This window comes from Denticeps clupeoides, chromosome 4 (genome assembly GCF_900700375.1).
Source record: "Denticeps clupeoides chromosome 4, fDenClu1.1, whole genome shotgun sequence".
NCBI lineage: Eukaryota > Metazoa > Chordata > Actinopteri > Clupeiformes > Denticipitidae > Denticeps > Denticeps clupeoides.
The window spans coordinates 2131136-2146480 of NC_041710.1; the positions used below are offsets into that span (position 1 = coordinate 2131136).

General features: G+C 51.4%; 1 protein-coding gene across 2 annotated transcripts in view; it reads left to right on the forward strand.

Moving 5' to 3' along the window:
• LOC114787674 (arf-GAP with GTPase, ANK repeat and PH domain-containing protein 3-like) overlaps positions 1-12293 on the forward strand; it is an 86595-nt gene extending 74302 nt beyond the window's left edge. For both annotated transcript variants that reach the window (XM_028975437.1, XM_028975436.1), the window contains exons 14-18: positions 1620-1774; positions 1904-1994; positions 2073-2295; positions 10566-10821; positions 11143-12293. In XM_028975437.1, coding sequence (XP_028831270.1) covers positions 1620-1774; positions 1904-1994; positions 2073-2295; positions 10566-10821; positions 11143-11361 — 944 coding nt within the window. In that variant the 3' untranslated portion in view covers positions 11362-12293. The remainder of the gene's footprint in view (positions 1-1619; positions 1775-1903; positions 1995-2072; positions 2296-10565; positions 10822-11142) is intronic.
• Positions 12294-15345: the final 3052 nt, after the last annotated feature.

The window sequence follows — 15345 nt, forward strand, 5'->3', positions numbered from 1 at the left end:
AGTGAAAGTGACGTGATTGTCATTGTGAGACACTGCAGCGCAGCACATGGTGACACGGTGAAACGTGTCCCCTGTATTTAACTGTCACCCTTGGTGAGCAGCGGGCACCATGACAGGCACCCAGGGAGAAGTGCGTGGGGACGGGACCTAGCCAGGGGCGGTTAAGGAAGCGGCCCCGTAATCAGAAGGTTGCCGGCTCGAATCCCGACCCGCCAAGGTGCCAATGAGGTGCCACTGAGCAAAGCACCGTCCCCACACACTGCTCCCCGGGCGCCTGTCATGGCCGCCCACTGCTCACTCAGGGTGATGGTTAAATGCAAAGGACACATTTCACTGCTGCTGTGTATCACAAGTGACAATCATTTTATTTATTTTTTTAACCATCATCAAGGGGACCTCAGTGGCACCTTGGTGGGTTTGGATTCGAACCGGCAACCTTCTGATTATGGGGCCGATTTCTTAAAATAAAATTATAAAATGAACTAAGGGGCTTTAATCCGCTACGCCGCCACGGGCCTTTATTTCTCACGTCTACAGTGTTGACATTTGTAGACGTGAACTTTCTACTTTTGATGTCCAGGATTCTGTATGAATTTTGCTCAGAATTCCGGTTTCCGTGTGGGAGAATCCCGTCGTTTCCGGGCGCAGAGTGAACCTGGACGGAGAAGCGTGGAACGCCTGCCCGGCGCGCCATTGATCCCATGACCTGCAGTCAGGTTGCGCCAGTAAATCAGATGGCTGAAGAATGCGGCGCGGCTAATTGGATTATCGCTTTCGCCCCGGAGACGCGAGGCAGCGCCGGCCATCCGTCATCCGCTGCCTGTACACGCCGGGCTTACACACGCCTCGCGCCTGATTGGCCAAATTAAACGGCCACACTTTTACTGGGGCTCATGTTACGGCCCGGGGCGCGTTTCGTCTAAACTGATTAAATCAGTGTCATGAGTGCCGGTCGTAAACGTCGATTATTCCTTCGGCATGTCGCCACGTGTTTCTGGAAACCTGCACGCCGCTTCCATCGACTGCAAATGGACTTTTACGGGCTGAACGCAGTCGGAGGGGCGCGTTTCGGGGAAATCGGGCCCGCTAAACAATCCATACGTTGTCTGACCGTTAAAAGTAATCCAGCTGGGCCTGCTGGGTTTGCGGGGCGCTGGTGTCGGCGGCGACCTGAACGATTAACCCGCGGCGTTCTCCGTTCGGCCTACAGCCGCTAATGAGGCTAGCCGCTAATGGGGTGCGCGTGCTAACGACTTGGGGGTCCACGAGGCAGAGGGAAGATTGCGGCAGACCCCGGGCCCAGGGTCCGACGGGACTCGCCACCTTGAACCTCGGCCGTCGTTATTAACTAGCGGTGGGCTGTTCCCAGGTCAGTTCATGGCGGTCGTCAGATTCCCGCTACCCGCCCAAACCAGAGTTGACAGCACATCCAGCACCTACGGCGCCGAGAAACGTGCATTATGCAAATTAGGCCGCTATTTGCAAAGCCCTAATTAGGTAATTACAAGTCGTTTGGCGGTGAGATCAAGCGCGCGCAGACATTTGCTGTAGTCGACAGGCACCATATTGTTTTTGACGGACCGCTCCACCGCCGTCACCGCGCTCCCTGTGCGTTGCAGAGCAAGAGGAGTCGTTCGAGTTCGTCATCGTGTCCCTGACGGGCCAGATGTGGCACTTCGAGGCGTCCGCCTACGAGGAGCGCGAGCTGTGGGTCCAGGCCATCGAGAGCCAGATCCTCGCCAGCCTGCAGTCCTGCGAGAGCAGCAAGAACAAGGTACGCCCCTGCCCGTGACCTTCGACCCTTACCTTGCGGGGAATTCTCCCCTGATGTAGCAGGCGCAGCGCGGCGTGGGAAACCTCTTATTAAAGTCCGTCTGTTCCTCTCTTTCCGGCACGGCTGCAGTCGCGGCTCGGCAGCCAGAGTGACGCCGTGGTCATCCAGTCCATCAGGAACGTGCGCGGGAACAGCTTCTGCGTGGACTGCGACACCCCGAGTGAGTACGGGCCCCCGCCGGCTCCACAGGTGGCCGCGCCCTGCCCACAAATCCTCACCCGCCGCCGCTCGTCCTCAGATCCCGATTGGGCGAGCCTCAACCTGGGCGCGCTGATCTGCATCGAGTGTTCGGGGATCCACCGGAACCTGGGGACCCACCTGTCCCGCGTCCGCTCGCTGGACCTGGACGACTGGCCGCTGGAGCTCAGCATGGTGATGACCGCCATCGGGAACGCCATGGCCAACAGCGTGTGGGAGGGGGCCGTCGAGGGCTACGCCAAACCGGGCACGGACAGCACGCGGTCAGTTATTGTGTGTCTCTGTGTGTGTGAGTGGAATGTGTGTATGTATGTAGAGTGTGTGTATGTAGAGTGTGTGTGTGTGCGTGTGTGTGTGTGTGTAGAATGTGTGTGTCTGGAGAATGTGTGTATGTGTCTGTGTGTGTGTGTGTGTATGTGGAAGGTGTGTTTGTGTGTGTGTATAATAGTAATGTGTCAGAAGTAATGGTGTGTGAGTGTGTGTGTCTGTGTGTGTGTATGTGTCTGTGTGTCTGGAGAATGTGTGTATGTAGAATGTGTGTGGAATGTGTATTTGTGTGTGTGTGTGTGTGTGTCTGGAGAATGTGTGTATGTAGAATGTGTGTGGAATGTGTATTTGTGTGTGTGTGTGTGTGTGTGTGTGTCTGGAGAATGTGTGTATGTAGAATGTGTGTGGAATGTGTATTTGTGTGTGTGTGTGTGTGTGTGTGTGTGTGTGTGTAGAATGTGTGTGGAATTTGTGTGTGTGTATGTGGAAGGTGTGAGTGTGTGTGTGTATAATAGTAATGTGTCAGAAGTAATGGTGTGTGAGTGTGTGTGTCTGTGTGTGTGTATGTGTGTCTGGAGAATGTGTGTATGTAGTGTGAGTGTGTGTATGTAGAATGTGTGTGTGTGTGTAGAATGTGTGTGGAATTTGTGTATGTGTGTATGTAGTGTGTGTGTGTGTGTAGAAGGCCTGTGTATGTAAAATGTGTGTGGAATGTGTCCTTGTGTGTGTGTGTATGTGTGTATGTAGTGTGAGTGTGTGTGTGTGTGTGTGTGTGTGTGTAGAAGGCCTGTGTATGTAAAATGTGTATGAATGTGTGTGGAATGTGTCCTTGTGTGTGTATGTAGTGTGTGTGTGTATGTGTGTATGTAGTGTGTGTGTGTGTGTGTATGTAGTGTGTGTGTAATAGTAATGTGTCAGAAGTAATGGTGTGTGAGTGATCAAGTGAAGCTGTGAAGCTGCGGCGCCTCGTCATCAATACGCCGCTGATCCTCGCCGCCGCGCCGCGTACTTTAATATGTCTAATTGATTACAGGTACGCCGTTACTTAGCGGAGATGATGGTAAATGAAATGAGGCGTGGCGGTGGCGGTGCGGTGTGGCGGTGGCGGTGCGGTGTGGCGGCGTTCCGGTGACGCCACGTGTGTCGGCTTCGCCCGAGCGACACGGCCTCATGATTCAGGAGGGAATCGGCGCGAACGTCCTCCATCTTCATCTCTCGCGGCTGCACCACCCTCATCAGCGCGGATCCCCCATTAAACTCGAATCCGCCGCCCGGCCCGGTTCGCACGGCGCCGCCGGTTCAGCCCCGACCCCGTGACCCGCCACGCGAATCAGCCAATCCCGTCACAGGAAATCACACGTTCCCCGAAGATAACGAGATTTGAAGGGTTTATCGTCTCGTGTCCTGGTCCGCGGGCGCGGCCCGTTTCAGGTGCAGGACGACCCCTGGGGGTCAACGAGGTGTCACACGAGGGCCAGCGGGCGTGGAGGCGGGACTCCGGGACGTTGATTGCTGCGGAATTATCTCCTCTGCGAGGCTGGAGGTCGTTGCCGCGTTCTCGCCGTTCTCGGGCCGGAGAGCTTTTGACTTGATGAGAGATTATGGACGTCGGTCTCGCCTCTGGCGGGACCGTCTGTCCTCGTCCCCGGCGGCATCAGCAGCCGCATCACATGCCGGCAGAAGCAAGAAACTCATTAACGTCACAACCGATCTAACCGCGCGCATACATAATCGGCGTATAGAAACGGCTCTGTACAAGGAGATACTCCCGGGCGTGTCCCGTGTAAAATGAAGTGATTGTCACTTGTGATACACAGCAGCACAGCACACGGTGCGCACAGTGAAATTTGTCCTCTGCATTTAACCGTCACCCTTGGTGACCGTGGGCACCATGACAGGCGCCCGGGGAGCAGCGTGTGGGGACGGTGCTTTGATCAGTGCCACCTCGGCGGATCATGAGGGGTTTATATAGTCCAGAATGGGGGCGTGGCGGCTGTCAATCATGCCTACCGGCCCCTCCCCTTTTTAGATCTTCTGGCTGGGCCAGAGTTCCATTTGTCGTAAATTTCTGTAATTTGAACAAGGTGACGTGCAGCAGATGCGTTTTCTTCATGAACAGCAGTGACACTTGATTTAAATGAGGCTGTGAGGAGCGCGGAGAAGGAACGTCTTGCGCCAGGATGGTTTTCCCATCATCTACCCGGAGTGATGCGGGTTCAGCCAAGCGGCGTGGCGGTTCGAGCCGCCTCAGCGCCCGCAGGCCGGGGCTGTAGGCCTCGTACGCGTCCGTCATGCGTCCGTCAGCGTGACTCCGGCAATTAGAGCGGCTCTGTAACGGGATGAGGCGAGGTAACGCGCGCTCGCCACCTCGCCGTAAATCCCACCGAGGACGTAAATCTCGTGTGGCGTGGCGGCGGGGCGGTCACATGGCGCCTGTTTAATTAGCGCTCGGACGACGTCGTGTCTGCACTCGCTCTCTAATTACCTGACAGGCCTGACGGGGAGGGACACGCCCCCGCCATCCTACTCTACCGTCACCCATACTGGGACCGGGAAACATTTCACCGGACTCTCCCGGATTTGGCAGGAATTTGGTTTGATTCACCATCCTGCTGGGTTCTTTGGTGCTGATTTAAGATGAGGCAGATGTGACACACACACACACACACACACACACACACACATACACACACACACATATACACTCACACACACACACACACACACACAAATCAGAATCACATACATATCTCACATTCACGTAACTCACACATACACACATATATCTCACATACACGTAACACACACACACACACACACACACACACATATACACTCACATATACACACACACATATCAGTTTCACATACATATCTCACATACACGTAACACACACACACACATGTACACTCACATATACACACACACACATATCAGAATCACATACATATCTCACATACACTTAACACACACACTCACATATACACACACATATTAGTTTCACATACATATCTCACATTCACGTAACTCACACATACACACATATATCTCACATACACGTAACACACACACACACATGTACACTCACATATACACACACACACATATCAGTTTCACATACATATCTCACATACACGTAACACACACACACATATACACTCACATATACACACACATATCAGTTTCACATACATATCTCACATACACGTAACACACACACACACATATACACTCACATATACACACACACATATCAGAATCACATACATATCTCACATACACGTAACACACACACACATATATACACTCACATACACACACACATATCTCACATACACGTACATACACACACACATATACACTCACATATACACACACACACATATCAGAATCACATACATATCTCACATACACGTAACACACACACACATATACACTCACATATACACACACATATCAGTTTCACATACATATCTCACATACACGTAACACACACACACACATATACACTCACATATACACACACACATATCAGAATCACATACATATCTCACATACACGTAACACACACACACATATATACACTCACATACACACACACATATCTCACATACACGTACATACACACACACATATACACTCACATATACACACACACACATATCAGAATCACATACATATCTCACATACACGTAACACACACACACATATACACTCACATATACACACACACACATCTCACATACACGTAACATACACATATATACACTCACATACACACACACACATCTCACATACACATAACACACACATATACACTTTTATCTTTTTATGAAAATGTCCCTCCCTCTCGCTCTCTCTCTTTATCTGTCTTTTGTCTCACTCGCTGGAGTACTGTCACTCTCTCTCTGTCCCTGCGGGGGTGGGCAGATGTGGACGGCCATCCCTCATGTGGCCGCCTGTCACCCCCCGTGCCCCGTGGCCACCGCAGGTAATGGGTCTGATGTGAGTTCCTATCCTTCACTTTGTTTCAGAAATAATTTTCTACTGCACCTGGCCCACGGCGCGGTGCCACTAATAAAAATGAATCACGCCGCTAACCGCACACACACACACACACACACTCATATATATACACACTCATACACACACACTCATATATACACACGCTCATACACACACACACGGATATACACACACACACACACACGCATATACACACACACACACACACAGTCATATATACACACGCCCACACACAAACACACATGCTCATGTATACACACACACACTCATACACACACACACACACACACACATGCTCATATATGAACCGTACAGCCGCTTACCAGGTTCATGTATGAATCAGGGAAGACTTTGATGGTTGGTGTTAACATTTATTTAAAAGTTTTTGGTTCAGTTTTCAACTTTAATTTCTTGTCTGCTACGCTGTGGAAGGCCTCGAAGTTCAGACGAAGCTGCACCAGTTTAAAACGTCTCCGCCCCTCCTCCCGGTGTGGGAAGCTGCTGGCCGCCCCTCGCTGGGAGGTTTGTTTGAATGTCGGCCCCCCTCGCCGCCCTTCTCCGCTCTGCGTCCTGTTTGATGTCTTCGTGTGGCGGCTCGGGGGTTTTCCTGTGTGTGTGTGTGTGTGTGTGTGTGCATGAGAGAGAAAGTCAATTCCCACCTCAGTCACTCGCTTTCCCTCTTTCTCGTGCTAATTCGATTGGTCGCTCTCCATCAGCTGTTGCCTCCCGCCCCGCCCACCCATTCTCTGGGCCGTAAAGCTGGTGTTTGCCTCCGTCCTTCAGGCCTGACTAATTATCTCCCGTTTGTTCCCCTTTATTGGGACGCGCTCATGTGTCCTGGACTCTGTGGGCCGGCCTCGGAGAATCATTCTGCCATTTGCCTCTTAATTAGGTCGAGGTCACTCCGCCACTTCCTCCCAGGCGCGCCCCTTCGCTCCGATTTGTACGCGTTCCGGTTATTCCACCGCAACGAGCGAGAGTGACGAAGGCAGCGGAAAATGCCCGTAAACCGAGTTGAGGAGTCGAGAGCGTCCCCCAGCAACCCCGGCGGTCTGGACAAGTATGTGCCGTGGTGTGTGTGTGGAAGAGGACCATCGGCTCCCCCGCGGAGAGACTCTCCGCTCCCCGCTCCCATGCCGTCCGGCCCTTTTGACATGCTAAACCCTCTGATTTTATTTTTCTTCTTCCCGCGGAGAGGAAGTGTCTTCTCAAGGCTCTCGGCTTTCTCCCCCGAAAAGTCCGCCCCCCCCCTTCCCGAACCCCGAAACCTCCCTCCCCGCGCCTCTGTTTGGACTGGGTCTCCATTTCAAACGGAGCGTTCCCCTTCCTCCTGCCTCTTTCATGTGGCGCCCGCCGCAGATGGGACAGATTGTTTGTTTTTTTCCTCTCTTCTTCCTCCTCCTCCTCCTCCTCCTCCTCCTCCTCTCCTTTCGAGGAAGCACTTGACCTGGAGCGACGCGGCCGAGGTCCCTCGCAGGTTGGGGACAGTCAGGACGCTCTCCGACACCCTCGCTAATGGCTCTCGGGCCTCCCGTTTTTTTGTTTGGCTTTGGCACCCACTTTCCGCCTCATTTAGCTTCTGTCAGGGCCACGCCTCCCTCGCCCCCATTCAGGACGGGACCCCGAGCCTGGAAAAATCCTTTCTTCCCTAATCCAGTTCCCAGCGGAGCTCAGGCCCGTTCGACATTAATCTAGAGACGATCCGGCCGCGGCACCTCAACAGGAGATCCTCCCTGAAGACCACCGCAGAGATGCTCTACACCAAACAAAGCTGCTCATTAGTTATTAAAGTGAATTACTGTGTTGCGATGGATGTCATGGTCATTATGGGTCATTATTTTAAATGGTTTCACTTCAAATAATTAGGGTTTTTCACCAAATCCGCATACAGGCTCAGAATAACATCTGACAGAACGTTGTACCTCCACAAGATGCTTCTGACCACGTTGGAAGGACCTGGCTTTTCAGCGTAGTCCACGCATTTTTCTCTTGCTTTGTCCGAACCACGGCTGGTGTTTAGCAGAGCCTGGTGCTCCTACTCGGGATCATGTTGTGGTGGTCAGGCTTCTGGATCGTCCATGTGACCATCTTGAGATTTTCCGTTGAGTTTGAAGGTGACTGTTTTGGAGTAGGGGCTCTCGGTCCATAAATTGTAGAAGTTTACACTGAGGTTCCTGCAGTGGTGGAAGCGTCAGAAGGTTGCCGGTTCGAATCCTGAGCCGCCAAGGCGCCACTGAGCAAAGCACCGTCCCCACACACTGCTCCCCGGGCGCCTGTCATGGCCGCCCACTGCTCACTCAGGGTGATGGGTTAAATGCAGAGGACAAATTTCACTGTGTGCACCGTGTGCTGTGCTTCTGTGTATCACAAGTGACAATGACTTCACTCTCAGTCGAGGGTGAATATTTGGCTCTTCTTCCAGACCCTGGACACCTCCAAGTAACTTGATTGAACTGATGATCTTGGACTCTTGGTGAGACCTTGTCCCATCGTGGAGAAGAATAACTGTTGTTTGGAGTTGAAACCGACGCCGTCCGTGGTGTGTCGTGAGAAGATGGTGTGTTTTTTTCCTCCTCCACCCTCCCGCCGCTGCTTTCAGTCCCCGTGGCAGGTGATGTATTAGTCTGGCCCCATTAGCTGCCCTGCCAGATCGCTGGCCGTCACCGTCACCGTGATGAGGACAAGTGGCAGCGTTTAGTCGGCCATTGTGCGCCTTGGCTGCGGCGCAGTAATTAACATTTGACGCTCAGGAAATGTGACATTTGGGCTCGTTTGCCTGGTTCCTTTCTTTTCATCACATTTTCGCCGTGTTCTTCCCGCTCGGACGTGTTTATTTCAGCTGCTTTTATCGTCGTCTCCTCTCGGCGGCGGCGGCGGCGATAGTGAGGTCCGCGCCGGCATAGAGCCTCGCGTCCCCAGGGGCTTCCTGTCATCGGACACAGTGGAGCCTCTCTCCCGCTATCGGGCCCGGCGCCGTCTCACTGTCACTCACCCCGCGGCCCAAACAACGGCTCCTTTCTGCTCCCCTTATCACGCAGCCGCAGAGGTCACGGGGTCGGCGCTGCACTGAGCATGCTCCCGCCCGCGCATCGATTCCGGCCTGACACCTTATTTTGTGCGGCGCGCAAGATGGGGACGAGCAGATACTCCTGCAGGAAGCAGGTTGACTCCCATTCTCCCCTTTTCTCCCCTCCTTTCAACTTCATTCAGCGCCTTCGATCTGGCAAACTGCCCGCCGCCCCGCCGCCTCCCAGGGGATTGTGGGCCTGCGGCGGGGGGGGGGGGTCTCCAGTCTGGACTGACAGTCTTGACAGTGGCGATAAAAAACATGCTCCCCTGCTGTATTGTCCGTTGCAGACATGCTGTTCACAATGTGTAACCTTTAGATAGCCGGTGAGGCTTTAACCCTGCGGCGGATGCTAACCGCTAATTCAGCCTGAGCTGGCGTGGAGTAGGAATTACCCGGAAACGTCTCCACAGCCACACCGAATGACCCCTGACAGGAGTAGCAGACCAGTGTTCACCGCTACGGTTTAAACAAACACGAAAGTCCTCTGAATGGCGTGAGGAAACTGTAAATCACTGTAAATCACTGATTGAATCGTGTATTTAATTTATGGTTACATGAGGTGATGCCATGCAGCGTCTGATCCTAACATCTGCCATGCTTAGTTCTTGAGCAACCTGAAGTTGAAATCATAGACCACTAACTGTCCTACAAGAGATGAAATGTGGTACATAGTGTTTCAGTCTGCTGGTTCTGGGTGGATGTGTAGGAAGTTATTTGAGTTGGTGGAGGGTTGGAATGGTGAGTGGATAGATGTATGGTTGGGTAGGTGAGGGGATGGTGATTTAGAGGTGAGTAGTTGGGTAGGATGGGTGTTTAGGTAGGTTAGTAGATGATGGATGGGTGGATGATTGGTAAAGTATGTGATGGTTAGGTAGGCTAATGGATGGATGGTAGATGAAACTCATTGAGTGAACTGTATGAACATGCGTTGACTGGGTGAGTTGGTGGATGATTGGTAAGTGATGGTTAGGTAGGTTAGTAGATGTATGGATGGGTGGATGATTGGTAAAGTATGTGATGGTTAGGTAGGTTGGTAGATTGATGGATGGTAGATGAAACCCATTGAGTGAACTGTATGAACGTGAGTTGATGGATGATTGGTAAGTGATGGCTAGGTAGGTTGGTAGATGAACGTGCGTCTCTGACTGTGACACAAACGTGTTTTTCAGGGAGGAGAAGGAGCGCTGGATCAGGGCCAAGTATGAACAGAAGCTCTTCCTGGTCGGGCTGCCGCCGTCCGACGTCCCCCTGGGGCAGCAGCTGCTTCGCGCCGTGGTAGAGGACGATCTGAGGATGGTGGTGCTTCTACTGGCCCACGGCTGTAAGGAGGAGGTGAACGAGACATACGGGGACGGAGATGGACGCACCGCCCTCCACCTGTCCTGCGCCATGGCCAATGTGGTCATCACACAGCTACTCATCTGGGTAAGGGGTCATCCGAGAATAAAGTCTATCATTTCTGTTTTTTATATGACTTCTATGGTTTTAGATGAGTTGGGGCTCCTCAAACCTTTCATAATGTATCTGAGCGTCGTCTGAAGGTTGTGTTAGTAATTATGGGAGATACAGTATACGGTTTGGACAGTTCTGATTGGCTACTTCTGTATCTGAACAGCTCATTCTGATAACGCTCCATGTATTTATTGGATTTTGGCTTTCTGTGGCTGCTTGATTGATCTGCAGATTTGGGATTATGAAGATGATTACATTTCATCTCTGTGTTTTTTTCTCACTCTGTCTCTGTAGTATGGCGTGGACGTGCAGAGTCGTGACGCCCGCGGTCAGACACCGCTGTCGTACGCCCGGCGGGCGGGCAGCCAGGAGTGTGCCGACATCCTTCTCCAGCACGGCTGCCCCAACGAGAGCCCAGTGTCGGTGGCCACGCCCACCTCCACACGCCGCAACCCCAACGCCAACAACAACAACGGCCAGGGCGAGCTCAACCGTAGCGTTAGCATCATGTAGATCCTGTATGGCTCCGCCCACCTCCGACTGCTCCTCAACCCTGTGCTGCCCAGCACTATCCTGTCCATTAAATGTCCCCGAGCAGGCCAGACTAATCATGTGACATTTACTTTCCAGTCTCATCCCAGTATCGTGTACACACACACACACACACACACACACACACACACACACACGACTCGTGAAGAAGAGGAGGCCACAGATATAAAAATCCTGACCAATCACTGTTGTCCATGAACCCTGACCTGACAGTCTACAGCGGGACACGTCGGCCTTATTAATCAATGTCATGTGGCTCTGATCCTCCTAAAGTTCTGAATGGTCACTAGCTTGTCTGGGGTGGAATGTGCTCGGGTCGCTGGTTTTTGCATTTCCTTGCTTGCAGTTTAACTCATTTAGATGAAAGTGCACAGGAACTGGAGGTCTCCTCCTCGCCTCCTGAAGATCCTCTTCAGCGCCCAGCGGCTGGAGGGCGTGATTAGTGGAGTCTTCATCTCCACTCTGAATGGATCTAATGACCATGTGACCTCGGCGCCCCCGGTCCGCTCCGCTCCGGGTGATCTGCAGGAGGACGAGGGACACTCAACACGCTGGCTGATCCCACCGGAGCCAAGATAGACGCAGAACTAGTTGAGAGTCAGGATTTTTGTTGTCGTTGTTGTTGTCGAGTTGTTGAGCTTCTCCGTCACTTCTTGACTGTGAAACCGGAGGAAATGTTTTTATCCATAAAATATTATGGATAAGAGTACGTCCGTAACGCTGCGTACAGACACCTTCGTGGTCCTCCATCTCCTGCTTCCTTGGCTCTGGTGGCATTTTACATGTCCAGCCGTGGATGGTGGGTTGGAACGGCGTGGGGGGCTCGTGGGGGTTCTGTGCTCAGGCCAGGTTAGGTACTTGTGTATAATGATGTACATTTGACATATTTATAATGCAGGATGTAAATATTGTTTATTGTTTTACTTTCTTTTTGTTTACTTTTTTTTTTTTTTTTTTTAATTTCCATTTGATTTTAGCTGAGCTGTCCGCGGTGTTCTATTCCCCGGCGAGAAACGGAATGGAATTGAGAGACTGAATGCTTGTGTGACACCCTGACCTGTTCAAACTCCAATAAAAGAATTTACACCACGCCTTTAACCCCGTTTCCGCCTGAGTTCGTGTCCTGCACTCTCATCTTCGGGGGCGAAAGAAGAGTCGAGCGAAACGCTGCTGATTATTAGACAGTTCGTGGGGCCTGGAACTCCTGGCTGGATATGAAATTCAGCTTGTGGGTCCCGTTCGTCCATGTCACGTTATTTATGATTTACGGATGTGGTTACTTGCTGGTTACCTGTATGTTGCATTTGAGGAGTTACCCGCCCGGTGTGTAATTGTTTCACCCAGAAGATGAACTCTAATGATGTTTTTATGAACAAAGTTTAAAAGCATGATTGACAGGTATCATTCTGGACTATATAAAACCCGTCCTGTCAATTCGGGACACGCCCAGGTGTAGCACAGCGTCCCATGTCCTCCGATTCCCTCCGTACTCTACACTCCAAATACCCCTTGTACACAGGAGGCGTCACAAATGTGACGTCACCAACAGATTATCAGCGCTTTAAATCGAGAGTCCTGATGGGGGAACTGGTGACCGTGACATCAGCAGGAAGGCGTGGCCTACAGAGTTCCAAAAACCACCTTCACTCATTATGGAGGGTTTAAAATGTCCTGCCTGCAAAACACACACCGTCCAGTCATGTGGAGATCTGTCCTCACTCGGTTCGAGTCTCACTGGCTGCCTGGGGGTGAAGTTAAAGGTGCTGAAATGGAGAGAAAGTTAACCCCCCCACACACACACACACACACACACACACACACTAATCTACAGACCCCGTCTTCCATCCCCATCTGTGAAAATACACCAACTACACCACACTGACCGAGGCAGGTTTAATACACACACACACACACACACCAACTACACTACACTTAACGAGGCAGGTTTAATACAGACACACACACACACACACACCAACTACACCGCACTGACCGAGGCAGGTTTAATACACACACACACACCAACTACACCACACTGAACAAGGCAGGTTTAATACACACACACACACACACCAACTACACCACACTGAACAAGGCAGGTTTAATACACACACACACACCAACTACACCACACTGAACAAGGCAGGTTTAATACACACACACACACCAACTACACCACACTGAACAAGGCAGGTTTAATACACACACACATACACACCAACTACACCACACTGACCGAGGCAGGTTTAACACACACACACATACACACACACACCAACTACACTACACTGACCGAGGCAGGTTTAATACAGACACACACACACACACACACACCAACTACACCGCACTGAACGAGGCAGGTTTAATACACACACACACACACACCAACTACACCACACTGACCGAGGCAGGTTTAATACACACACACACACACACACACCAACTACACCACACTGACCGAGGCAGGTTTAATACACACACACACACACACAGACACCAACTACACCACACTGAACGAGGCAGGTTTTATACACACACACACACACACACACACACCAACTACACCACACTGAACGAGGCAGGTTTAATACACACACACACACACACACCAACTACACCACACTGACCGAGGCAGGTTTAATACACACACACACACACACCAACTACACCACACTGACCGAGGCAGGTTTAATACACACACACACACACACCAACTACACCACACTGAACAAGGCAGGTTTGATACACACACACATACACACCAACTACACCACACTGAACAAGGCAGGTTTAATACACACCACACACACACACACACACACACACACACACACACACCAACTACACCACACTGAACAAGGCAGGTTTAATACACACACACACACCAACTACACCACACTGAACAAGGCAGGTTTAATACACACACACACACACACACACACCAACTACACCACACTGAACAAGGCAGGTTTAATACACACACACACCAACTACACCACACTGAACAAGGCAGGTTTGATACACACACACACACACACCAACTACACCACACTGAACAAGGCAGGTTTAATACACACACACACACACACACACACACACACACACACACCAACTACACCACACTGAACAAGGCAGGTTTAATACACACACACACACCAACTACACCACACTGAACAAGGCAGGGTTAATACACACACACACACACACACACACACCAACTACACTACACTGACTGAGGCAGGTTTAATACACACACATACACACCAACTACACCACACTGACCGAGGCAGGTTAAATACACACACACACACACCAACTACACCACACTGACCGAGGCAGGTTTAATACACACACACAAACACACACACCAACTACACCACACTGACCGAGGCAGGTTTAATACACACACACACACACACCAACTACACCACACTGAACAAGGCAGGTTTAATACACACACACACAAACACACACACCAACTACACCACACTGACCGAGGCAGGTTAACATATTAATGAGTGATTAGTAAGTTGAATGTGGTATCGGTGCTGATGAGATGCTTCATGGCAGCAGCTCGGCATGAAGAGTCTGGACTCTAATAAGGGACCGTGGACCAGGACGGGAGACCAAACTTCCATGTCATGAAAGGACTTTTACTCTACTGCGTCTCAATTCGGCCGTCCAGAACGGGGCGCAGCGTGGCTTCTCACCCCGAACCCCTTTTCCATGCGGCCACCAGGATTCAGACATCAGAAGGTGGAAATGAGGTGATGGAGGAATCAGTAACGAGAAGTAAAGTGGTGAAACGCCTCCGTCCTGGTGGAGGTCAGTAAATCATCTCCAGCAGCAGGGTCCTTCTCCACCCTCACCTGTCTCCTTCTCTATTATTCTCCACCTAATCGCCCACTCCTGTTCCGTCCCGTTCTCATCGCTCCACCTCTCTTG